The following is a 24,826-nucleotide window of genomic DNA, read 5'->3' on the forward strand; positions in this document are numbered from 1 at the left end:
TATATTTACTGTTTTAGCAAAGAAAATTTATTTTCTTAATTCACAATAAATCTAGAGTCTGAAGATCAAGGAGGACCTGTTAAAATTTTATTTACGGGCCAGTAATATCTATGTAAGAAATTCTCCAGAACATGTTTGGGCCAGTGAACCAAACAAGTTTACCATGTGGATGTTATCAACAGCAATATATAGTTGTCCATCTATTAAAATTACCTATATTGTGTGCATGTGTATTTACTGAAATATTATTCAGAATGTTTCTCCTTTATAGTTGACAAGCTATGGAGGTAATTTGAGGTATAATGTATACTATGAAGTGGCAGGACAACAAAGACCTACAGACCAAGCTGATGTTATTTTAAAGGTAAAGTTCTAACTTCAATACAACTGTGGTGGTAATACCAAGCTGATGTTATTTTAAAGGTAAAGTTCTAACTTCAATACAACTGTGGTGGTAATACCAAGCTGATGTTATTTTAAAGGTAAAGGTCTTACTTCAATACACCTGTGGTAGTAATAATGTTAATTTTGTACCAGTGTTCTTTCTGCTTTTTTCAAACTCGTAGTTTGGTACCCTCTCAGGATGGGGGTTCACTGCAGTGATTAGTCACTATGCATCAGTGGTTGGTATCTAGTTACTTGTGTCTCTCTTCACTCCTTACTAATTGATTTGTTCTTTTGTGTTGTTTGTTCTAACTTTATCTTAGATATTGTTTATCCAAATGGAATGTGAATACACTTATTTTCTGAAGTTCCTAATGTACAGTTTAATTGATGTGCTGGACAAATAAATTTTTTTTTCCTCAATATTTTCGTTTTTTTCTGTTAGTCTCCGCAGGATAAGTATTTGTAGTTTTCTCTGCATGAAAGATTAATGACAGGAAACAAGATTCTAGCAGAAATCAAAATAATGTAATCCAGGGACAAAGACCAGATATGGAAAACAGACACAACAAAGAACTTTTAAAATAGAGAATATTGAATTCAGTAAAGTTTGAGGACTTCTATACTTAGGTAATTCCAGAACTTATCTTGTTATATTTTCAGGGTAATGACATTTCACTGTATCACAGAACATCTACTCTTTTTGTTCCTGGTAGAGACAATGCTGTCACTGTTTCATTGCAGCCTGTAAGTTACTTGTACTTGTTTATGGATTATTTAACTTGGACAAATTAAGAGTAATCTTTATGATTGGTTTTCCATTGTTTTGCACTGAAAATTCATAAGGGGATTTATGTCAAAAGTAGTAAATGAATTATTTTATTTTAAGTACAAGTGATGATAAAGCTTGCAGGAAAAGATTAATCAATCAGATTCCGGTAAATGGAGCTTGCAGCTCAGAATAGATCATTATAGTAATGGAAAAAAATTAGTTAAAAGTTAAGGTAATTTCTGGCTCATTACATTCATAATATTTTAAGTAGTATGTTAGGGTTTGTGGGTCCAAATCAGTTATCTCCCTTTTGTATCATATCAGGGAAATTTAATAAAGACAAACATTACATGAAATATGTATAAAAGATACAATTGTATTGATTTAGGGAGACTGGACCAAATCTGACCAACCAAAACGAGGGGACACTCCAGTCCAGGAATATGCCTCAAGATCAGATTTGATGATGGTGTTGGAAAATCTTGATTCTGTGATGATTAGATCACAGTATGACACTCAGCAGATATTGACAAGGATCAGCGATGTTGTCCTGTCTACAGGCATTAATCAGGACACAGGTCTCGGCAGGGCTGTCTATGTAGAACAGTGTCAGTGTCCCACAGGCTATACTGGTCTGTCTTGTCAGGTTAGTGTAATTTAGTTGTGTCACCAAAGGAGAAAGAAGTTAAAAATAGTAACTTCTTGACTCTCTGTTGCATAAAGTAAATTTTTGTGGCAATTTTTTATAATTTTACTATGTATTGTTTTCCAGTACTACTTTGTGTAACCTGTAACTCAAAAAGAATAAGACCGATATTATTCGAACTTCGCAGTTTAAATATACAAATAAAGATGTGGGCTGCCTTATATGGACAAATCTGTTGATTTCTGTTCCTAGTTAATTAATATGTTATTCCTAATTTACTGTATATAGGATTGACTCCCTGATATATTACTTTGATAAGTCAGTGTTCATCTGTCAGTCAGTATATCAGGGAGGATTTTTTTTCTGCAATTTAGTGGAATTCCTCTAATTGAAATCTGGATTTTGCTGTTATGATTCTTCTTTTTTTTTTTTTGAACCTTTTATTTATTTCTGATTTTACCAATTCTGCTTTGTTGACTACCTTGTAAAATCATCACTGGCATATGAATTAATGGAGGAAATTATACACGCCCTCAACATGTGCCGGTTGTACCAGTATATTAAAATTAACTTATCCTTCTATCATTTCATCCATTCATCAAAACTTTGTTGCAATTTATCTTGGTTCCCAATGGATGGATGGATTTCAAAAATGGTGTGTTGCTTTGTTCAGATGGCCATAGGATATTTGTTGTAAATGTGTTGCTTTGTTCAGATGGCCATGGGGCATTTGTTGTGAATGATTTTGGGTGAACTACAACTGAATTTTTTTGTATGTATGAGATGGGTTATGCCTAGTATAATAATGTGTGCAACTTCATTTTTGTATTTTTTATATGTACAGGACTGTGCTGTTGGATACAACAGAGTCAGGAATGGTCCATATCTTGGTACTTGTCAGAGATGTAGGTGTAATGGTCATTCATCTGACTGTGACCCAATAACTGGCCAGTGTAGGGTAAGATTAATTTGCTTTTCCTTTTACCATGGGAACACTTTGTTTTATATGCAGTCTGTCTGTCTGTCTGTCTGTTCATTGCAGAACTTGTACTCCTGACCATGACATTAAGTGGTTTTGAAACGAAATTGTATGGTATGATAACAAATTGAACAATAATTATTCCATAAAATGTGTCTGGATGTTTTTATTTTTTTTATTTATGGGTTTTCAACTGTAGACAGATGAATGGAGACTTATTGTTAACTTCAGTGTTATATTTTAAAATCATAGAATTAAGTTTGGTAATATGTTTTTCATATTTTTTGTCTGATGTGTCATAAATATTTTAACTATTACTCCTCTGCTTTCAATGAAATATGCTAGATGTTTTCTTTACTAAATCTGTGTTCCTTTTTCAAGTATTTATGGATCTAGCCTTTGTAATGGTACATCTTTATTTACCTCTTTTACTCTTTACCTTCTTGAATAGTTCTGTCAACACAACACTGCTGGTGACAACTGTGAACGTTGTGCCAGAGGTTACTATGGTGATGCTACTCAGGGAACTCCTAATGACTGTCAACCTTGTCCATGCCCTCTGACAGAATCACCAAACCAGTAAGTATACAATAATGTATCAGTCCAGTGTTGGATATTTGTTTATAGCTGCATTTATTGGCTTGAACTGTTTACAGACTTGTCGTTCAAATATCTGTAAAACTGGACTTTGGTTTCATAAAAAAAATGTCAAATTAAGATTTTTCTTTAATATTCAATTTCAAGCCATGTGATTGGTTGAAATTTGAGTTGATGAAGGTTTGAGGAAATCTCAATTTTAGGTATTATTTTCTAGAAGGAGAGTTTAGTCATTATATTTTGATATGTTGATAAATTTTCTTTGTTTGAAAAACTTGTCTTGTTTGAGTTTCATCTTTATTTATCTGATAAAATGTAGAGAGATTCAATTTATTTTAAAGCAAATGGTTTTTATACCTCGCCACATAAAGTGGTTAGGTACTAATGGATACACACAAAAAATTGTCTTTTCGTCTGTCTGCCTCTAGACAGTTTCCAGATGATAACAGCTCAACGATTTTTTTGAAAACTTTATACATTTGTTTATTAGAAAAGGTTAAGATCAATTTTCAGCAAAATCCAAAATGTAGTTCTGGAGTTGTGCCATTTTGAACATCTTGTGGCGGGACATTACTTAATATTCCATTAATGCTCTATTTTTTTCTATTTTTAGATTCAGTTCCACATGTGAAATTGATCGTAGAGATGGTCAGTTGACATGTACTTCTTGTCCACCAGGTTACGAGGGAAGACGATGTGAGAGGTGTGCAAGAGGCTATACAGGAAATCCATTGGTCATTGGTGACTACTGCAGACTCAGTAATGGTAAGATGTAGGGCAATATGGCAGATGTTTAAAGTAAAAGGACATTACCCAGTTTTTTTGCAGATTTTAATCTCTTTAATATAAGCATATTAACAACTGGAATGTTTCGAAAATGTTGAGACATGGACAGTGCTGTAAGATTTTTTTACTAACCTGAAGAAAATCTTTGAAATATTGAAATTCCCATAGTTCGGAAGTATTTTTCTTTCATTTTCGTTGTTTTTCCATGACAGACTTCTGCACACGACAGTGTCTGTCATGGGTAAAACAGAGGTATTTACTTGTACAGATTTTTTGCAAATTTTCTACAAATTATGACTGCAATTACGTTCTATGGATTGTGAATATCCCCATAGTAAGTTTGTTAAAATTTCAGGAAGTTCCGGATTTTACTGACTATTTCCATAGAATACTTTGAAAAATACGTATTGTCATCAAGTAGTATAAACAGATCTGGTAAAATAGCCAATGGGCAACACGTGAAGTAAAAATAGTCCAATTCAGAGGGTCAATGAATAAATTCATCAAACTTTTTGAACACTGGTCCACATCTTTGTATGACAATGTATTTTTATAAATTCAAATTATACAAAAACTTAAGAATTAATTACTGTATATATAACAGAATGTTTGGGGTGATAACTGTTAATCGGTTAATAATACGACACATTTCTTATGCAAATTACTCATTTACCTTTATTGCAATTCCACAGCTTTTTGTTGTAAAACTGAAGAAATACGTTCTTACACTCATCATCTATTGAAGATCTGGGATTTCTTCAATGGAGACTTGTGGAAGAACCTATTAGTCTTTTTAAAATACTATAACCTATTTGTATTTACAGAGAGATGTGACTCAAGAGGAAGTCTCAGTCAGTTACCAGACTCAGTAACTCAACAGTGCACATGTAAGGTATGTAATGATGAAATTTGAAAATATATTTTTGATAATTTTATTTTTGATAATTTTTTTATGCAAGATATATTGATTATTTTTTTACCCATACACTATTTTTATATGACTGCAAAAATGCAAAATGGTATACAATTTGTCAGAGGGATCCAGAATGTCTTACATGTACAATATTTTCTACATGGGTATATTAGTGTTGTTTATTCACAAGTTGTCTATTTGATATGTGTTAATACAAGATTGTTTGACTGATCTGAAATACTGTAGTTAACTGAAAACGCTTTGTTTTATTTTGCAGGATAATGTGGTGGGAAGAAACTGTGACCAGTGTAAGGACAATACATTCTATCTGAGTGTAAACAATCCATATGGCTGTGTTTCTTGTTTCTGTATGGGGGTCACCACACAGTGTACCAGTACCTTCTGGAACAGAGCTCAGGTAGAGTAGTAATGTAGTGCTAGTTACCAGTATAGATACACTGTCAGGATGTTGACCTTGTGTATGAGCCATTATATTTGTCTTCTCTGTGAATACATTAATAAATTTAAGTTAAGTTTTTGTAGTTCTATTTAAGGCATCAAAAAGGTAAGAGATTTCCAAAATTACACATTCATTTTTGCTAACAAAGTAATTTTTTTTTCTACCAGAATTGTGACTTTAATTTTTTGTGAAGTTTTTGTTACTTGAGAAATGTGTCTTAAATTTGGATTTCAATTTTAGATTGGAGCATCATTCAGTAGAGACAGACAAGGATTTTCATTGGTTGATTTGACACAGAGAGGAGAACCAACCACTGATGGTTTTACAGTTAACAGTAATGTTAGGGAACTGATCTACAGAAGGTTCAATACACTGCCTTCTCAAGTTTATTACTGGGCCCTACCTCAAAGATTCTTAGGGGATAAGGTGAGGCCAAATATAGGATGTGTAGTTAACTTTAACACCAGTCTTAAGTGATCAAAGAACAAACTGATTGTCACATAAGACAGGTAATCTTTATTCACAGGTTAATTTTAGACGGCACTACATTGGGCTATTTCAATACAGGATATTGCTGAATACAGGTGGTGACCAAAAAAAATTACTGAAGTTGTATATTGTCAGTTAGAATTAACAATTGCAATTGAAATTATAGTCATTGGAGCATAGACTTGTAAAGGGTGTTATTATTCTTTTACAAAACAAAGGAATTTGCTGAGATTTATTATTTTGTAACAGTCTGGACCACTAGAAATGCAATGTGATACATGTACATAGTTGTAAAGCCTACATATTTTTGTTTTTTGATATTTTGTTTGAGGTAGACCTAGGGTAAGGAACACAACTCTTATGATACAAACATAGGTCTCACTAACCACTTCCGGGTCAAATGGCCACCCCTCTATGTAGTACCAAAAACACACTGAGCCTAGACATATGCATTGTAAGTGCATTATTTGTGTGTATTATGATTAAAAGTAGTCAAAATAAAGCTGAGAATGTGTACTTTAAAATCATATATGTAATTAACTACATAAGTGTATGAATATTGTTTACATGTGTGAGTAATTTGCCTCCATGCTGTCAGTTAGCAGAACAGGTAAAAATGTGGATTTTCAGTATTATTTATTCAAGTAAATTTTGTGAAGAATTTCTACTATCATCGTACCATTAGCATAATGATTTTGGAAGCCTTTTTTTCCAAGCTTCGCAATGGTATGCAACTTTAAGATGTCATTTGTCCTGGGAATTCACAGTGAGACTGAAAATTACTTTTTTAACATGTAAAGTAATGGAAATGTTAGAAGTTGTTAGTGAGACCATATCACTGATTTCAAGAGTTATGTCCCTTACCCCAGGCCTACCTCCTTAAAATGTCTTAGAAAACAGAAATACAAACATATGGTTTTTCATATGAAACTTGATCTTAGGAGATATAAATAATATCTAATGTATTATAGAATTCAAAATTAAGGGAGATAACTCTGTAAATGACACTGAAATACAATAAAAAACTATTGGATATTCAATGAATTATCTCCTAAGAACATGCAGGATTGGAATGAATGATTATAGACCTATAAAACATTTTTTTAAAATTACACAATTTAAAATATGTAGCCTTGTTAGGGCTGTATCACATATTACAGAATTTGCATCATTTCTACAAAGACTGCTACTTCTCTTCAATATTCTCCTAATCAAAAATAGAAAAAATCATGCTTTGGAACTTCCAAACATGTTGCTGTGCAGGATTAGCATTATAAAGACTGCAAATTTCCTTTATAATTTGTTTAAAATCTTGTAAGTTTTACCTGTCAAATACAATATATGGTTTATTGATTCTTAAATTGAATATGTTGTTCTATTGTTATTGCAGTTGTGTATTTTCTAATTAACATCCTCTATTCCAATTATCCACGAATGCAGGTGTCCAGGTAAACTTTAACCCCTCATCACCTTTAATTAGCTGGACACAGGTGTGCACAACATCACAGGTAGATTACCTGGTTTGCATTTATGTTATTTTGATCTTAAATGACACATTAAGTTAGATAGATAGTTTGTCATTTACTGTGACACTGGAAAAATATTCTCGTATAGGTCACAGTAGTGAGGACAGCTTTTTTTAAAAGAGGGAAAATCTTTGTACTATGAGAAGTAAATTTCTAAATATTTTAATTTGTATTACATTTTACAGGTGACATCTTATGGAGGTAACCTGAACTTTGTGATCAGTTACAGACCAGGACTAGATTCCAGTCCACAGGATGATACTGCTCCACTCGTGGAACTTAGTGTATGTATACAGAGTGCATAGGCCTAAGTTGTATTCACAAGATCCGAATGAAAATATGTCATTACCTCCAGTACATGCATGTAGTGGTAGAAAAGTTTAGGGATGTTTATGATACATCTAAAAAATCTTGTTAGACATGCCTCCTCATGAGTTTTTTGCCAACCCTTTCAAAGAAAATGATTAGAATGTGCTAATTTACATGTAACCACAGGGTTATGATTAAATTTTTGGGAGAGTTTTCCTGCTATTTTACATTTTCCTAGTTTTCTTAAGATATCAATGAAGGTTGCATGTAAAAAAAGCTAAATTTTACAATGTTGGATGGAGAAATAACATAAAACACTTACGTAGTAGTCTTTGTAAGAATCATGCAAAATGTGCTTCATGGGTAAAAAGTCTACATATTTTTATTTTTGAGATTTTGTTTGAAATGTCATAGTAAACAGAAATTAACATGTGGTTTTTCATATACCCTGTGCTCTGAGGAGATAAAAATTGTAAAGAATGCACTGTAGATTTCAAAATTAAGGGAGATAATTCTGTAAATGATGCTCAAATACAATAGAATCTACTGGATTTTCAATGTTGATTATCTTCTAAGAGCAGGCAGATTTGAATGAATAATTGCATATTCCATAGTATAGACCCATTAAATAACTTAATTACAAAAATAAAAATATGTAGCATTTTTTTAGGGTGTATCACATTTTTCAGATTTTGCATGATTCTCAAGATGGATACTTAAGACTTAGGGAGAATGTATCTTTTCTCATTTTCCAACAGATTTTTCATGTTTTTCTAGATGAAATATTTTCACATTATGAATATGATTTTTGCTTGAAGACATATATCCAGCATTTTTCTCTGTCCAGGTATACATAACAATATGTACTTATCGTTTATTTTACAACTTAAAATGTTCATGTTTGCTGATTATAAATAAGAGTATGCCTAGCATGACAATGCATGTATACATGTAGCCACTTGTTCCAATAATATTTTATTGTAAAGGAATTTGTTTGGCAATTTATTCTTTTTTTTTCAGGCTGTCAAAAAAAAACTGCAAAATTCGAATCATAAAATGTAATTTCAGTTCATCATTACCTTAAGTAGCTCCTCAGTTACGAATTTCCCAAGTACCATTATAGCAGTAAAAAATTTAATTCAGTGATAATGTAATAAAAATTTTAGACACCGAATTGCAAAAATTACTTATTCATAGAGGAATATGTAAAATGTATTAACAAGTATGAAACTGCAGTTTATTTTAGGATTCAAATCATATGTATGTGTGTAACAGCATATTTAATTACATGTGTAATATTCAATGTTTAATGTTAGTTTTTTTTTTAATTTTAGGGTAATGACATCACACTGGTATACAAGGATAAGACTGCACCTAAAGCTAACTCACCTTCTTCATTTACAGTACCATTCTATGAGGTATATAGTTTATGTAACAGATGCTGAAGAACCAATATTATTATGGTCCATGTGTTACTTTAATGTTCTCATATACATTAGTTGGCAATAGTTTTACAGTACTTGTTTTTGCTGTTAAAGCTGGGATTTTGTCTGATATTGGGAAATGGTCGTCAGTCATTTGCAAACTTTGTCAGTCAATGACCGGCATTTTTTACCATTTCCGGATCCTTGGTGTACATGGAATGGTTTACACTATGTTAACTGAAGATGGAATGAAATTACAATCTCAGTAAGAAATACTTAAATGCAAAGGAAATTTGTAGGAGAACAAAATACATTGTTCAAAGATTATGAAAGAGTAATCATGGGAACCAAGGTTATATTGGTAATCAAAAGAATGCAATCCAAGGACGAAGACCAGACATGGAAAACAGACACACACAACAAAGAAAATAAAGTAACTAAAATAATACATACAAAGTAACAAAAGCAAATGAACAACTCACACTCCACTAAAAACTGGGAGTATGGACGAGGTGGACCGGTAGGGTAAGCTTCCTCTGCTTTTCTAGAAACACTGCCAAGTTGCTCATAAAAAGTCAAGTCCGGGGTAGATGAAATAGGAAAGGAAAACTACATTACATTATTCTAATTAAATTAAAGAACAAAAATTTAAATTTCTTATCAGTGAAAAAAAAATTATCTGCAATTAATATTTGGTTTGTTTAAATAATCATGTTTCTGGAAATTTATGTAAAAGTGGGTTCCTGATCCAGATATTCATAAAAAGTGGGGTCTAGTCTATAATTTCCACATTTTATTAAAATTTTGCTTTAAATTGACACAAAATTTTCCAACAAAAGTGGGAAACATTGAATTGAGAATTGTCACTGATTTATTTGTGATAAAAAAAATGTAAAACATGAAAAAAATTTCCTTTAAAAAAAAAAGAGTCATTTTACAATTTATAAACATTTTTTTACAATTCCATCAGAATTAATTAATATACTTCTTTTTCGTCCGAAAAACGTGCACAACTTATATGTTACATGTACATGTACAGTTCACTACATTTAACTATTTCCAGCAATACTGGACCAGACCAGATGGACAACCAGCTTCTAGGGAGTTCCTATTAATGGCTTTGGCCGATGTTGATTCTATCTTGATCAGGGCTACTTTTACCAGGGAAACAGATTCTGCCAGGTAATGTAAAAGATGTATTTGTAGGTTACCATGTTTTCATGGGTTTCAACAGTGAATCAAACCACCAATTGAGGCTTCCAGCAACATATGTTTCAATGTCCTTGCCAGATAGAAATAGAGGGGAGGCGATGTGTCTTCTCTTACTTAAAGAACCCCTGTGCATAGATGAAATTTTGATAAACAGTATCACACAGGCTATCTTTATATGCAGCTAACATTGCAAATAACCTCCTTTTTCCTTCAGGTACAAGATATACCAGATATAGTTAAACTATTTGACAAATTTTATTGTCCTCGTCCTATTTTGCGATTCTAGCTAGAACACTGTGTTTGGGGACATTCATTAGGTAATAATTCAAGGTTAATACTGAGTTCACTGTTTTAAGTGTTATTTATCTCTATTTAAAGTATAAGAGACGTTATCATGGACATTGCTGAAGACAGAGACACCAGACGAGATAGAGCATATGCCGTAGAGCAGTGTGCCTGTCCTACAGGCTACAAGGGATTGTCTTGTGAGGTAAGGGGACAAGTGGGCATTTTAACAATACACAAGACAATGTACTAGTTTTGATGATTTCATCGGGAACATTTCAGGGTCTGTATTAAATATATGATGGAGGGAGAAGTCAACAGATTTAATGGGACAGGCTAAGATAAAATCTTGTTTCTCATTGCTGTACATGTACTACTGGGACCCCCCCCCCCCCCATTGAGAGGCCTCATGTACTACATTACTGGTTCCTCCATGAGAGGCCTCACTAAACACTTGTGCATGATGAATTGAATAGATTGATTTAAATTTAGTCTTGATGTATGTATACTATTTTTATCTTTTAGGACTGTGATACTGGTTACACTAGGAATGGTGGGGGTTTCTACCTTGGTCTTTGTGAACGTTGTCAGTGTAATGGTCACTCAAGCGAATGTGATCCTGAAACTGGTGTTTGCCGGGTATGTCTTGTAAATTAGGGGGACGGCTAAATGTTGTCTATGTAATAGTCACTCAAGTGAATGTAATTCAGAGAGTGTTATCTGCAAGAGGAGGTCAACTTTCTCAAGAAAATGTTACTTAAAAATGGTGTTCTGCTGGCTACATATACATTTCTTAGTGGTAGCCATGTATGATTGATGATTGTGTATCAAAATGGGTAAATCTTCTAAAAATGGGGGGATTTAGTCATGGCTGCAGCAGAAATTAGGTTAATTGTCATTGTAGCTCATTCCATTTGTTAACATACTGTATTTGTAAAAGCAGAAATTTTTGTTGGGGATTTAATTTCATTTATTTCGTGGGTAGAACAAATCCACAAAAATAAGTCCCCATGAAAATTTATTTCCAAATATATATTTCAGTTTTAAATAAAACATTATTCTGAATTGAAATGCACTTATATGTATATGAAATCAATAGTCCTAAATACATTTGTATTCCCTCAAAACACACTACCATAATCTACTCCACCTATGTGTGTGGTAGAGCCTGTAATACACAAGAATTGGAGTACCAAGCTGTCCTGGAGTCATTGTTTAGTGAAACCTTTGATTTGCAAGTTACTGTAAACAGAAGGAAACATAAGTATTTGAGATGAAAGGAACAAACATCATATTATTTCAATCAAAAACATGGTATAAGCAAACAATGCTTAATTCAAAAGATTCTCCTATATGCCTTGGAGTGGGAACTGTGCAGTTTTATACAGAAGAACACAGCCAATCAGAGAGCTTAAATCAGAAGTACAGTCCAATTAAAAAAAATAATTAATCAAGAATCCATGCAAATTTGTCCCCAGGAAATCAGTTTCAAAGACAAAACCATGACATTTTATCTCCAAGAAAATATATGATTATACAATAGTATATTTGTATTTAGCAAAATAAAAAGTCATTTAAAAATGTCTGTGAATGTCATTGGTTTTATTGAAATTCTTATATGATCCCCAAACTGGTGTAGATAGGAAGCAAATGGATAAAGTGGAACTTTTATTTTTTGTAATAATAGTTCATTTTTAATATTAGAACTGTCAACACAACACAGAGGGAGAAAACTGTGAGAGATGTGCACCTGGTTACTATGGTGATGCTAGAGGAGGTTCACCTAACTCATGTCAGCCTTGTCCATGTCCTCTGACAGAGTCACCAAATCAGTAAGTATTATAACTATGGTGATGCCAGAGGAGGGTCACCAAAATCATGCCTGCCTTGTCCATGACCTTCGACTAAGTCACCAAATATATAAGTATTGTTACTATGGTGATGTTAGAGGAGGGTCACCAAACTAATATATCAGCTTGTTCATGACCTTGTCAACAAATTGGTAAGTAAAACACTTGAATGATTCCGGAAAATTAATACCAGCGAAAATGTATTCATTGTCATTGTAGCTCATTCCATTTGTTAACATACTGTATTTGTAAAAGCAGAAATGTATTCATTTTCGCAAGTCTTTTGATTGTTCTAATCATGGTTTCCACAATTTTGAATAGAAACGTCGTCTTGTGTAAGAGTCGTATCATTCAAATCAATCAAGTATGAATTTATAATAAGTCTATTACAAAAACAGATACGTTAAAAGCATGTGGGTTATAATTTCTAAATTCATGATCGTGTTTACATATTTGTATCAATGGCCATAGAGTACCTGTTTTTTCATATTCATAACTTGATATTTTCCTCCATTACAGATTCAGCCCAGTATGTAAGTTGGATACAGATGGTCAAGTCACATGCACTGCCTGTCCTGCTGGACATATTGGTCGTAGATGTGAAAGGTCTGTACAGTTTGGATTCAGTCTTCAGGCTGGCTTAAAAAGAGGGTTGCAGCAGTCTTCCTTCTAGTGTGCCTGGGCCCCTCACTTTAGAACATGAAAATTACTTCATACACAAATGCCTTTTGTTTTAAATCTAAAAATCTGTGACTTTTATACCAATTTACAATAGCGTTTATTTTACTCAAAGTTTAGTATTATGTTATATGGCTCTCTTTTTTCTTACCCTACCGGTGCACCTGGTCCATGCTCCCAGTTTTTAGTGGAGTCCGAGTTGCTCATTTACTTTTGTTACTTTGTATTTATGATTTTAGTTACTTTATGTTCTTTGTTGTGTATGTCTGTTTTCCATGTCTGGTCTTTGTCCCTGGATTACATTCTTTTGATTACCACTATAACCTTGGTTCCCTTGATTACTCTTTTCTAAATTTTGCAATCCAACCTATTTTTGCATTGGTTCTCAATGATTGATACACACATTTTGAATGAATTATCTCTGTATTATAGTATTAATTCAGAAATTACTGTTGTATTTATAATTGGGATTTGTCATTTTTGCAATAGAATGTGGTTATATATTCTGAGATCTTTTAGCGATGTGATAAATCAATAATAAAAACAAGTAAAAGCTAACATACAGGGCTTCATATTAAATAGAGGCATCTCTAGCATACATGGTTTTATAGAAAAGAAAATCTGACTTGGTATTGAACATTTTATGTTTGTTGGTTTGTTGGGGTTTAATGTCCGAGCAGCAATATTTCAGCTATATTCAGACGTAGATTTTATAAAAAAAAAATTGTTTTTCTTTCTTTTTAGCTGTAATCAGGGATACACAGGAAACCCACTGAGACCTGGAGACTTTTGTAAGATTGGACCTGTTGGTATGTTGTTTTTTAATGCTAATTTGTAATTGAAGTACACAGGATTTATATTTTTGGAATGACTATAGGTTCAATTTGATTAATGTGTTATTTTTTTTATAGTTTTAAATCTTAGTACACAGGATTTATATTTCTGGAAAGGCTTCAGGTTCATGCCATGATGGATGGGACTTTTTGTACTCAACTTGTTGATGGTGTACCCTCCACATTGTTATGGTTGAAGTCACAGCCAACTACAAAATGGGAGACTTCCTACAACACCCACTCTGAGTCTTGCTTTTAAAGTTCTAACATTCACTTTTGAATTACAGACATCCTTTCCACTAGGACAATATGAGTCATTCACGTTTCATACACCTACATATATATAGGACATGGCTAATGCTCTGTCCTTATCAGAATGAATTTTAAAACTTTGGGATGTATTTTACTACCAATAGTAATAAGGGGCTTTATGGCTTTACTTTCACTGAAAACCTAAATTGAGGGACAATAGAAGACAGTAACTTTTAAAGAAAGCCTGTGACTCTGACAGTAAATGACATATCTGTCCAATTTATGACTCTTAGGGGATATTATCTGGTGTTAAAGTTCAGGACTGGTGTATGACTGTGGCAGTAAGATTCAGTAAATTTGTGTAAAACTTACAACTGTTACAGTAGGACTATTACAGTAGGGGAAGTAATTTTAATGGAATATTTTGTAGGTCCAACTTGTAATTGTGACAGAAGAGGCACAGTACCAAACACCCAGTGTGATCCTAACAATCAACAGTGTCAGTGCAAGGTAAGTTAACCATTTTATTAATCCACATATTAATTTTTTTTTGTTATGGCTTTTCAAGTAGAGATAATTATGGTGATTATTTTAGTATTTTGGCACAGCAGCTGGATTTCTTTGTAATACTTATAAACATATTCCAAATTGTAGTACTTACACACATATTTAGACCAACGCTTTTATTCCAATTTTTAGTCTTACGTGAGAGGACTGAAGTGTAATTCCTGTAAAGATGGCTACTTCTATCTAGACCAGAGCAACCAACAGGGATGTCTGTCTTGTTGGTGTAGTGGTGTCACTAACCAGTGTTCTAGTTCCTCATATTACCGAGACCGGGTGAGTGTAAATAGATGCTTAAAAGTAAGTGATTGGGTTTAGAGGGACCATGTGTCATTTATCACACTCCAGTTGTAGATATTTCATTAAAATAAGTAATCTGGTACGTTTGTCTTATCTTAGAATTGTCTGACAATGCCCTAATATGTGCCGAAATATATTTTGCTTGTTGCATCATTATCATAAGACTTATCATAAAATTTGATGTGTTATTCTTGTTGCAGCTTGTTCCACAACTGGGTTCGGATGGAAGTCATAACTTTGTCCTTACCAACAGAAGATTGAGTAACCAGATTACAGATGGCTTCCAGATTGATGTAACAAGGAAGGAAATTAAATTCCCACAGATGGACTCAGTTCAGAGGGAACGGGAAAGTCTATTCTTTAGTCTCCCACCAAAGTTTAGAGGAAATCTGGTGGGTATTGTTACCATATCATTTAATACGATATTTTGTTTTGTTTTCTGATCACTGGAGATACTGTGAATATAATAAATATGTATTTTTCATGAATTTGCTCGATATAAGTTAATTTTAACATATATACTTAAGCTTTCTAACTGAAGAAAAACCAGTCTAATATCAAAATTTATTTAGGAGGGGGGGGTTATTTGAACAAAATGTCTTGACTTTAAAAATGTTTTACCAATGGTAAGCTCATTTTAACAGCTTTAGTTCCTTTTTTGCTTCTAAATAAGTCCAACATAAACCCTCCACGCTATCAGTTTCTGATCAGTCATCGGTCTGTCAAACTATTTTGCCGATCACTTTGTAGACTGTACCCTGTCCCTACTAACTTACACTTACAAAACTTTCCACTTAATCAGCTTGAAACACAATTTGAAGTACATTGCATAAGATTCACTGATGTTGATATTTTAGGTTGCATCATATGGTGGGAAATTACGATTTACTCTGGAGACTCATGTGGCTCAGGATGGTGGTGGTACCTTTAGAGATGTGGATATTGAAATTATTGTAAGTGTTTGCTTAGTATTTCATTTTATACATACATTTTATTTTGATATTTCTGCTTTGCACTCTTGATCTTTATCCATTCAAGCATCGCCTAGATATGTTATAATTTAACAATTGACATAGTTTCTACAAAGATAGCCAAAATCCAGTTCCTTAAATGTCAGATTCAATTCATTTTTGTTCTAACTATAAGAAACACATGGAACAGTGAAGGATTTAAGTAGATTAAGTAATCGATGTCACATTTGGTTGACAGATAGGTATTGTTTTTGTATAAGATAATTTTAAATGTTCCAAGTACATGTTTAATACACCGTTCTTGCAGATACAATACTGTAAAGTCATTTGATGTTTCTGTGAGTGCTAAAAATGTGACGGACTTGCAAATTTGAATGAATAAAACTAACATATTGAAATTTTATATAGAAGTTTTCTCAAAACAGCGAAAGCTAAAGTCACATTTTTTACCAAACAACACTATCACAATAAACAATGTATGCAAAATTCCTGCTGCCCTTTTCACAAAAAAATCGTAAAGTAAAATTAGTTGTAAGTTATGAAGTCACAGTACTTTGATCAATTTTGAAGTCATGAACTAAATTTACACTAATGATTTTTTGTGAAAAGGACTGCTGACTTGACCGTAAATGTTATGATGATTATCATAACATTTTCCATAGAATCTCTAGTATCTATATGATGAAGAGTATATATATTTTCTAGACGAGAGGACAGAGAGAGAGAATGTACCATCTATTTAATCCTCCTCTGAAGATGTATGAACCCAATGATTATGAAATTCTCATGAGGGAGGTGAGTAATGGTGTAAACTATCAGTTAAAACTAGCTGAAAGAAAACTGTTATCGTATTAATTTTCACTGTTGTTAATTTCCAGAGATTCTGTCAAGTGAGCATATTTATGAGTATCATTTTTGCAGGTTTAGAGAACCTTTCAAAGTAATAAAAATTAATTTCACATGTTCATTTTTTCATGCCAATCTTTCTGTCGGGAAAATTGCAAAAAATTAGTAAGCCCCTAAAATTACTGTGAAAGTACTTTAATTCGTGGATAACAATTTTCGTTTAGGGATTTAGATTTGGATTTGGATTAGGGAAAATACACAAGTTTGCGGATTCTTGAATTCGTGGTTTTGAGGTTTTCAGTACACACATCAGTAGGAGTCTGCTTTTCATTGGGAACCAAATTTCGTGGGTCTTGCTCACTCACGAAAACCATGAAAATTGGTACCCCACGAACAATAGTACTTTCACAGTATTACATTTACAGTGATCTGTGTTCTGTAAGGCTGACTGAACATAAGTTGTTACTTCTGTGGCTCATTCCTTGTCTCTTAAGATGATGCCGCACCACTCATTTTAATTTCGATATCAATGGAATAAAAATGGGTAACTGGCATACTCTCCCACATTAGGAAAATCAATGAAAAATTTGGAATCTCCCTCATATATATGTATGGCTTTTGGGTGGGTTTTGGTTAAATTTACTATATTTTCTGTGAAAAATACTAAATAATGGAATTTTTGGATATGTTATAATCTTTCATATTAGCCAGTGCCTTAAGAGAAACAAAAGATGGCCTGAGAAACTAGTATTTATCTTTCTGATGCCTTAAACCAATTTATATGAGTTGATAGGAAATAAAAAATCATATTAAGGGAAGGGACACAACAATCATTGAGCAAGGTCCTGACATGGGGACAGGTATACAATGGAATACTGAAATTAAATTCAAAATTTTTATAGACTAGACATAGTGTCTATAATTTTGTAAATGAACTAAGTTCATTATTCTGAATATTTTGTTTGCTTTTTCCACAGTCAAGCTTCCGATTGAGTGATGGTAACACACCTACCAGAGAGGCCTTCCTCAGGATCTTGTCTGATGTAGAGGCTATCCTCATCAGAGCCACCTATCATACCATCACTTCCTTCACCTCAATTCGTGACTTACGCCTTGACACTGCTGTATCATCATTTACCTCCCTTGATCGTGCACCAATGGTTGAGAGATGTCAGTGCCCAGAAGGCTATACTGGCTTGTCATGTGAGAAGTGTGCTGATGGATACCTTAAGGATGAGAGTTCTAACCGTTGTGTCAGGTGTAGCTGTAACGGCCATGCTTCGTCATGTGACCCAGAAACAGGTGTCTGTCTGGTGAGTTAATTGATTACTTATTGTACATTTGTTTGTCACCAGGAGGATGCTGTATTTTGATCTTTTTATAATAATAAAATTGAGATTTATATTCTTGTTTTAAAATAAAGTTAACAAAAGAAGAAAATGAATTATAAAAATTTGCATGAATTAAATAAAACGGCACAAACATTGATGCTCAAAGGTAATGCCACCTTATAACATTATAAACTATAGTTTTCAATGAAAAAGAAGAGGACATCAAATATAATGTGGTTTTATTGGCAATTTTATCTTTTTTTCTGTTGTTTTTTTCTGCCTGGTATTTTCTTTCTCTGGCCACTTTTGAGATATTAAAACATTTTGGTCATTTTGATATTACTTTTTGAGTGAAATCAACTGTGACATTGCAAATAAACAGAGTAATGGCAGGTTTGAACATCTGGACGAAACTTCATGTCCTGTCTGGCTCACTCTGATGTTTTCTGTGTCGACTTCAGAACTGCTGTTATTCTGTATTATTAATATATTATATTATTGTTTGCTATTGATTGACACATTTAAACGTTGCATTATTGACTGTGAAACAAGCAATAAAATTCAAATAAAAATTACAGCCAGTATTATAGTTTAATGTTACTTCAGGGAATAGAGTTAGTTTTCCCTTGGAAAATGACAATCCTCTGATGAACTCCCTTAGGTAGACAGTTGGACAAATGACAACTTTCTACCAAACTTTGATTAAAGAAATAATTAAATCTCCTTGTTTATGGTCTAGTTACCTTCTTAAGACATTAACATTTAATCAAGGGAAGACCAACTGTATTCCCCAAAGTTAACTATTATACTTGTTATTTGGTTGTAGAATTGATTCTTATCTTTGTTAACTAGAACTGCCAAGACAATACTGAAGGAGACAGATGTGAGCGTTGTGCTACTGGTTACTATGGTGATGCTACAGCTGGTACACCCAATGACTGTCGCTCTTGCCCATGTCCTCTTACAGTTCCATCTAACCAGTGAGTTTTAAGGTTCAATGGATATTTTTAAATGTTTGAGTGAAATGAGGGGAAATATTTTCTTGGCCTCTTCAATATCAACCCTCTTAAAATGGTTTTCAGATTTTTTAAAGATTCTTTGTTAACTTTTGTTGGTAATTTATATTGCTGCACATTTGGCATGACATAGTTTTCTACAGTTATTGGTTTTTGATAGTCTTTCATGATGCACCAGTTAATAATGAGTAAAATTGGTTAGTTCTCCATAATGCACTAGTGAGTAATGAGTAAAATTGGCTATTTTTTCATGATGCACCAGTAAGTAATGAGTAAAACTGGTTAGTTTCTCATGATGCACCAGTGAGTAATGAGTAAAACTGGTTAGTTTTTCATGATGCACAAGTGAGGAATGAGTAAAACTGGCTAGTCTTTCATGATGCACCAATTAGTAATGAGTAAAACTGGCTATTTTTTTATGATGCACCAGTGAGTAATTAGTAAAACAAAGCTATGCAAGGCAACCATATTCAACAAGATGTACTGAGAAGTTACAAAGTAAGTATCCAAAATTGATTTCCATTGATTCTTAATTAACTGACACTGTGTTGTCAAAATGTAATGTTTGGTATATATTTTGTTGACAGATTCTCCAGAAGTTGTTTCTTGGACCAAGATGGACAAGTTACCTGTGACAGGTGTCCACCTGGTTATCTTGGTAGGAATTGTGAGAGGTAAGACTCTAACTAACTGTAAATATCTCTCTTGTCCTAATTCATTTTCAAAAATAGACTTAAGATTTTTTATCAACAATATCATAATAGGAATGAATTTGTAACACAAAAAGTGGAATATTTTATATCTGTGAATCATTGTTGTTTTAAGACCTGTCTTGTTTTTTTTTTTTTTTTTTAAAGCTGTACTCAATCTATCTTTTATTTCACATTTGGAAAACTTGATATATTTGTTTTAAACAATTGAATTTTTTATATTACAGATGTGACACAGAGAGGGGATATGTTGGTAATCCAAGAGATGTTGGTGGTAAATGTGTGAGGGGTGATGGTATGTATCTTGTATATATTGGCAAAACTGAAAGTTTTTGTTTTGCAGAATTACAGTACATGCAATAGTAATGTTCACGGGATAGGGTTGGTCTTCTTTAATTAAATTACATTCATCTGATGTAGGGCCTTAGGTAGTTAATTGAACCATTGAGAAGAGCTTTAAATTTCAAGAACATGAGTTTCCTATATGGATGGAATTAAATGTGTGTATTGTCTGCTAGAAAGATAAGTCTAATGCGGCTTCATTTATTTTGAGTGTTATCAATATATATGGGTAGAGGAAAAAAAAAATTCGTTGGGTATTTGACTTCATGGTTTGTGGGTCAATAAAGCCTTTAAAAAATCAACGTTTTCTTTGCATTTTCAGTAAAACTATGACTAAAAAAGGCCTTTTGGTTGGATATTTAAACAAACCTTTTTTAAGCATTTAGTATTTTGCATATATGATAGTTTCACAACACTGTCATTGAGACAGAAGTAATGTTTATAAAGAGTCAAAATAAGATATATGGTACATCCTCGGAGATTTTCATTTACCTAATTAGGAGTAAAAGTTCTGGTGAATCAAAATTCTTTTTGAATAAAAAATTCAGGGGCCATTGCTAAGTCTAAATTAAATGAAAATGGTAAAACACTGAGCTTACTGATTGCCATTTTATCAGAACTACTTAGCAGTTTCAGCTACTCTTACCCACTGAGTTGTTCTGTTTGTTTTATGACATCTGTTGTTGGTGGAGAGATAGAAACAGCCAAAAGTACTGAACTACTCTCTGACAATATATTTATGGTTAACACTGTCAATACACTACAATGGTAACCCCATTAAGTTCAAATTAACAATTGAGATTTGTCTTTTAATTAAATAATTAAGGGTGACAGGATGTCGATAACTGAATGTAGCTTCCTCTTCAATGACATATGTATGATGCAAAGATTTAAAGTCTTTCTTATTGAGTTAACTCTTATCTAAGAGACAAATGATCGTTGAATTCTAAGGCTTGATTTTGTTGTTCCACACCACCCATGAAAACCACATAAATAAATACCCACAAATAATAATGAATTCACATTACTAGTTCAGTTAACTACCTGTGGCAGTTATCAGATGATTTTCAATTTATGATGGAAAGACAAACTCTTTCCCTTTAACATCAATTAATGTTTTATTATAATATTATATATTAAAAAGTTCACTCGAAAATGTGTTTTTTATACGGCTAAATCTGATTTTTGAAAATATGGAATTTTTTTTTATTAGAGATTCAGTGATTTGATTATTTATTACAGCTGATCTGAAACCAGTTGTTACTGTTAACCCAGTCAGATTAGAGGAACCAGTTGGTCAGACTATCACCTTCCAGTGTAATGTACAAGGTCCGGGCCCTTTCAACATTATCTGGAGCAGAATTGATGGACAGCAATTACCTAATAGGGCCCAGGTTTGTTGATTTATCTTTTATATCCAAACAGTTAGTCCAACATCAAACATAACCCAGTTTTGTTTATTTATCTTTTACACTGAGACAGTGGGTCCAGTGGAAAAAGGGAGGGGGTCAAGTATTTCTTATGCTTTTTTGTTGGTGTGTTTGTCCATTAACTTTTGAGATTCTTGACATTTACTGAAGGTCTTATATACAAAACATTTCCAAAATTTCACAGAAGGTGATAGGTTATTTATTACACTGGTGAAAAGTGATTATGGTGTTTCATACAGAAGTTAGGAAGTTATTGTCATTTTCGCTTTTGAATACCTAGTATTTGTTGTGTTATTTTCATATTAGTTATTATGCTGCCAAACATTGAAACAAGGTTTAAATACATGTTTGTAACCTCCAGTCAAAAAACTTCCTCGTTTATTAATTGAGGAAATGGTTATTATTGTGTCAAATTGATAATTTCATATTCAAGTTTTCTTCCATTCCTCATCAACAGATTATATCATGTATTATATGGACAAAATTATTTTTGAAATCTTTTTATGAAAATACAACCCTATATGCATTATTCAATTCATATATAATATTATAGATAAATGTTCTAGTAAAGCCACTGTTTAAAATAATTTGACAAATTATTTGTCTATTTTATTAAGGTTGGACCACGGTACACACTGACGATACAAGATATCCAGGAAACTGATTCAGGACGATATGTTTGTACTGCCACCAATGTCCATGGCAGTAACAGGGAATATGTTAACCTTGTTGTCCTAGGTAAGGGATTAAACTTTATAAATGGACTACAAGTAAGAGGGACCACTTTCCTAGTGCTGTGAAGGTACTATTGTTCGTGGGGTACCAATTTTTGTGGTTTTCTTGGGTGAACCAAACCGAGAAATTTTGTTCCCAACTTACAGCAGATTCCCATTGATGTGTGTACTGAAAATCTTAAAACCATGAATTCAGAAATCTATGAACTTGTGTATTTTCCCTAATCCACGAACATTGGTATCCACAAATTAAAATATTTTCACAGTAAAGGGGAAGACAAAGGTTGGATGAATTTAGGCAACCTATTACTAAATATTTTAAAACAAGTAGTAATGCTTCTTAATAGTTTCTACCACCTCAGTGGTCTCAGGGTAGTATATCGGCCTTAAGTGAAGGAGATCATTATTCAATCTTAAGTTTGAAAAGTCTGGTTGACTAAGTAACAAAGATTGAAAATCACTGTTCAGAATTTCTGGATTCACCACTTGTTTGGTATGTCACATTTGTGAGTATATTTTCCTTTAAAATTAATCCTGACAAGCTCTTCCTTGATTTGTGATGGAACATGACATAAATATAAAATAATAAAAAAAGTAGGAGATGCGGTATGGTTGCCAATGAAGATAGTCATCCTCCAAATGCCAAGCAATATACAATGAAACTTTTACAGGTCACCACAGGGTTTTCAATGAGGGGCAAGACCCGTACCATAAAAGCAAGTTGTAAAAGGTTCCAAAAAATAAATGAAGTGAAACTATTCATAAAAAGACACAAATGACCATATCTATACAAAAACACACAAATCAAATAACAATGAACATATGATAATGTTTTGTAGCATGGTACCTCATAGAATGATATGTTTCAGTTTACTTTGAAGTGTTTGTTTTGTCTTTACAGGAAGACAACAGCCAATCAGAGTCTACATTGAGCCACCGAAGGAACAAAATGTTGATGAAGGACAGTCAGTTAGGTTTGTCTGTGTTGCTGTTGGAAACCTGCAGGTACTTTCTAAAACTTTTTGAATCTCTTTAATATTACTGTTTGAGCTATTATTGGTTTATAATACATAAATGCTAAGCTTAGTAGACCTACTGAAGTATGTAACTTTCCTTCAAGTTGTACAGTAAGGATCAGTTCTTGGTCTTTTTGATTTAGAATATTTTCTAATTGGTATTTCTATATGATGGATAGCCTTTTCTAGTTTTGGATAATTTAGCTGATTCTAAGTCTGGTGATGCCAAAATGAATTCAGCTAAATATTTACTGTGGGCTTATGTACTTAAAGAGCCACTCGGCATCCATAAAAATTAAAAGCACAAACATTATTCATATTTTTTGCCCCAAATTTGCCAAATTTACACACGCCAAAATAATGGTCTTCGTCAGGTCTTTAAAATAGGTATGTTTGATAAAGAAATTATTTTTTTTACCCATGGTCTTAGATTATTCAATGTCAGGTCAGGCTGGCTTAAGTATATGTTAAAAATTCACATATAGCTTATGAATTTGGGTATCATAGGGCAGGAGACAAAGACAGGTAAATATTTGGTTTTGGTCTTCTCTCATGCAATCTGGTAAAGGGATATACATGGTAAAAAATACCCATCATTCACCTGATAGTTTTTTGACCATTGGTTAATGGCCATATATTAAGGACATCATCAACCAACTTGAAAAACTATACTAGTACTAGCTGTATAGTGCTAATTGGTGTTTGGCTTAAAATGGAGACATTTTCATCTAAATTCTAAATGGTGTCTGGCATGGCAACAATATTGAGACCTTGTTCAAGATATATTATTCCTTCATTCATTATGCATGTAAATGTATCCATATACAGGACATGTGTGTACTTTATGTGATTTAAGAATATAATATACCTCATTTTACCTGTTTCATACCTTTTGTAAAATATGTTGTGAAGCTCCGCCCATATGTGGACCCCAAATGCAAAATTGGATTTAATCTAATTTAGGCCATTCAAATTTAATTCTTGGTTCTAGGGTCATATTTCATGTATAATTTCAGAGTGGAGGGTGAAGGGTCATATTTCATGAATATCTCAGAGGGGAGGGAGAAGTGTCATATTTCATGTATATCTCAGAGGGGAGGGAGACTTATTTATTATTGTCCCTTGTATTGTTGATACTTGGAAAAATGACACGAAGGTGCAGAGGACAAAA

At 33.0% G+C, this 24,826-nt stretch overlaps 1 protein-coding gene across 5 annotated transcripts in view; it reads left to right on the forward strand.

Moving 5' to 3' along the window:
• LOC148601590 (basement membrane-specific heparan sulfate proteoglycan core protein-like) overlaps positions 1-24,826 on the forward strand; it is a 158,293-nt gene that overhangs the window by 96,254 nt on the left and 37,213 nt on the right. For all 5 annotated transcript variants that reach the window (XM_088554734.1, XM_088554732.1, XM_088554731.1 and 2 more), the window contains 29 exons: positions 272-364; positions 1,048-1,131; positions 1,545-1,802; positions 2,647-2,760; positions 3,233-3,360; positions 3,992-4,143; positions 4,989-5,056; positions 5,355-5,495; positions 5,778-5,963; positions 7,738-7,836; positions 9,196-9,279; positions 10,349-10,467; positions 10,876-10,987; positions 11,308-11,421; positions 12,487-12,614; positions 13,152-13,238; positions 14,055-14,119; positions 14,826-14,905; positions 15,095-15,235; positions 15,460-15,651; positions 16,117-16,212; positions 16,936-17,025; positions 18,054-18,389; positions 19,260-19,387; positions 20,011-20,097; positions 20,361-20,428; positions 21,718-21,869; positions 22,523-22,643; positions 23,541-23,644. In XM_088554734.1, the coding sequence (XP_088410860.1) occupies positions 272-364; positions 1,048-1,131; positions 1,545-1,802; positions 2,647-2,760; positions 3,233-3,360; positions 3,992-4,143; positions 4,989-5,056; positions 5,355-5,495; positions 5,778-5,963; positions 7,738-7,836; positions 9,196-9,279; positions 10,349-10,467; positions 10,876-10,987; positions 11,308-11,421; positions 12,487-12,614; positions 13,152-13,238; positions 14,055-14,119; positions 14,826-14,905; positions 15,095-15,235; positions 15,460-15,651; positions 16,117-16,212; positions 16,936-17,025; positions 18,054-18,389; positions 19,260-19,387; positions 20,011-20,097; positions 20,361-20,428; positions 21,718-21,869; positions 22,523-22,643; positions 23,541-23,644 (3,627 nt within the window). The remainder of the gene's footprint in view (positions 1-271; positions 365-1,047; positions 1,132-1,544; positions 1,803-2,646; positions 2,761-3,232; positions 3,361-3,991; positions 4,144-4,988; positions 5,057-5,354; positions 5,496-5,777; positions 5,964-7,737; positions 7,837-9,195; positions 9,280-10,348; positions 10,468-10,875; positions 10,988-11,307; positions 11,422-12,486; positions 12,615-13,151; positions 13,239-14,054; positions 14,120-14,825; positions 14,906-15,094; positions 15,236-15,459; positions 15,652-16,116; positions 16,213-16,935; positions 17,026-18,053; positions 18,390-19,259; positions 19,388-20,010; positions 20,098-20,360; positions 20,429-21,717; positions 21,870-22,522; positions 22,644-23,540; positions 23,645-24,826) is intronic.

The sequence above is a fragment of the Perna viridis genome, chromosome 12 (assembly GCF_037379345.1).
Source record: "Perna viridis isolate PV_CMFRI_1.1 ecotype Kerala chromosome 12, ASM3737934v1, whole genome shotgun sequence".
Classification (NCBI taxonomy): domain Eukaryota; kingdom Metazoa; phylum Mollusca; class Bivalvia; order Mytilida; family Mytilidae; genus Perna; species Perna viridis.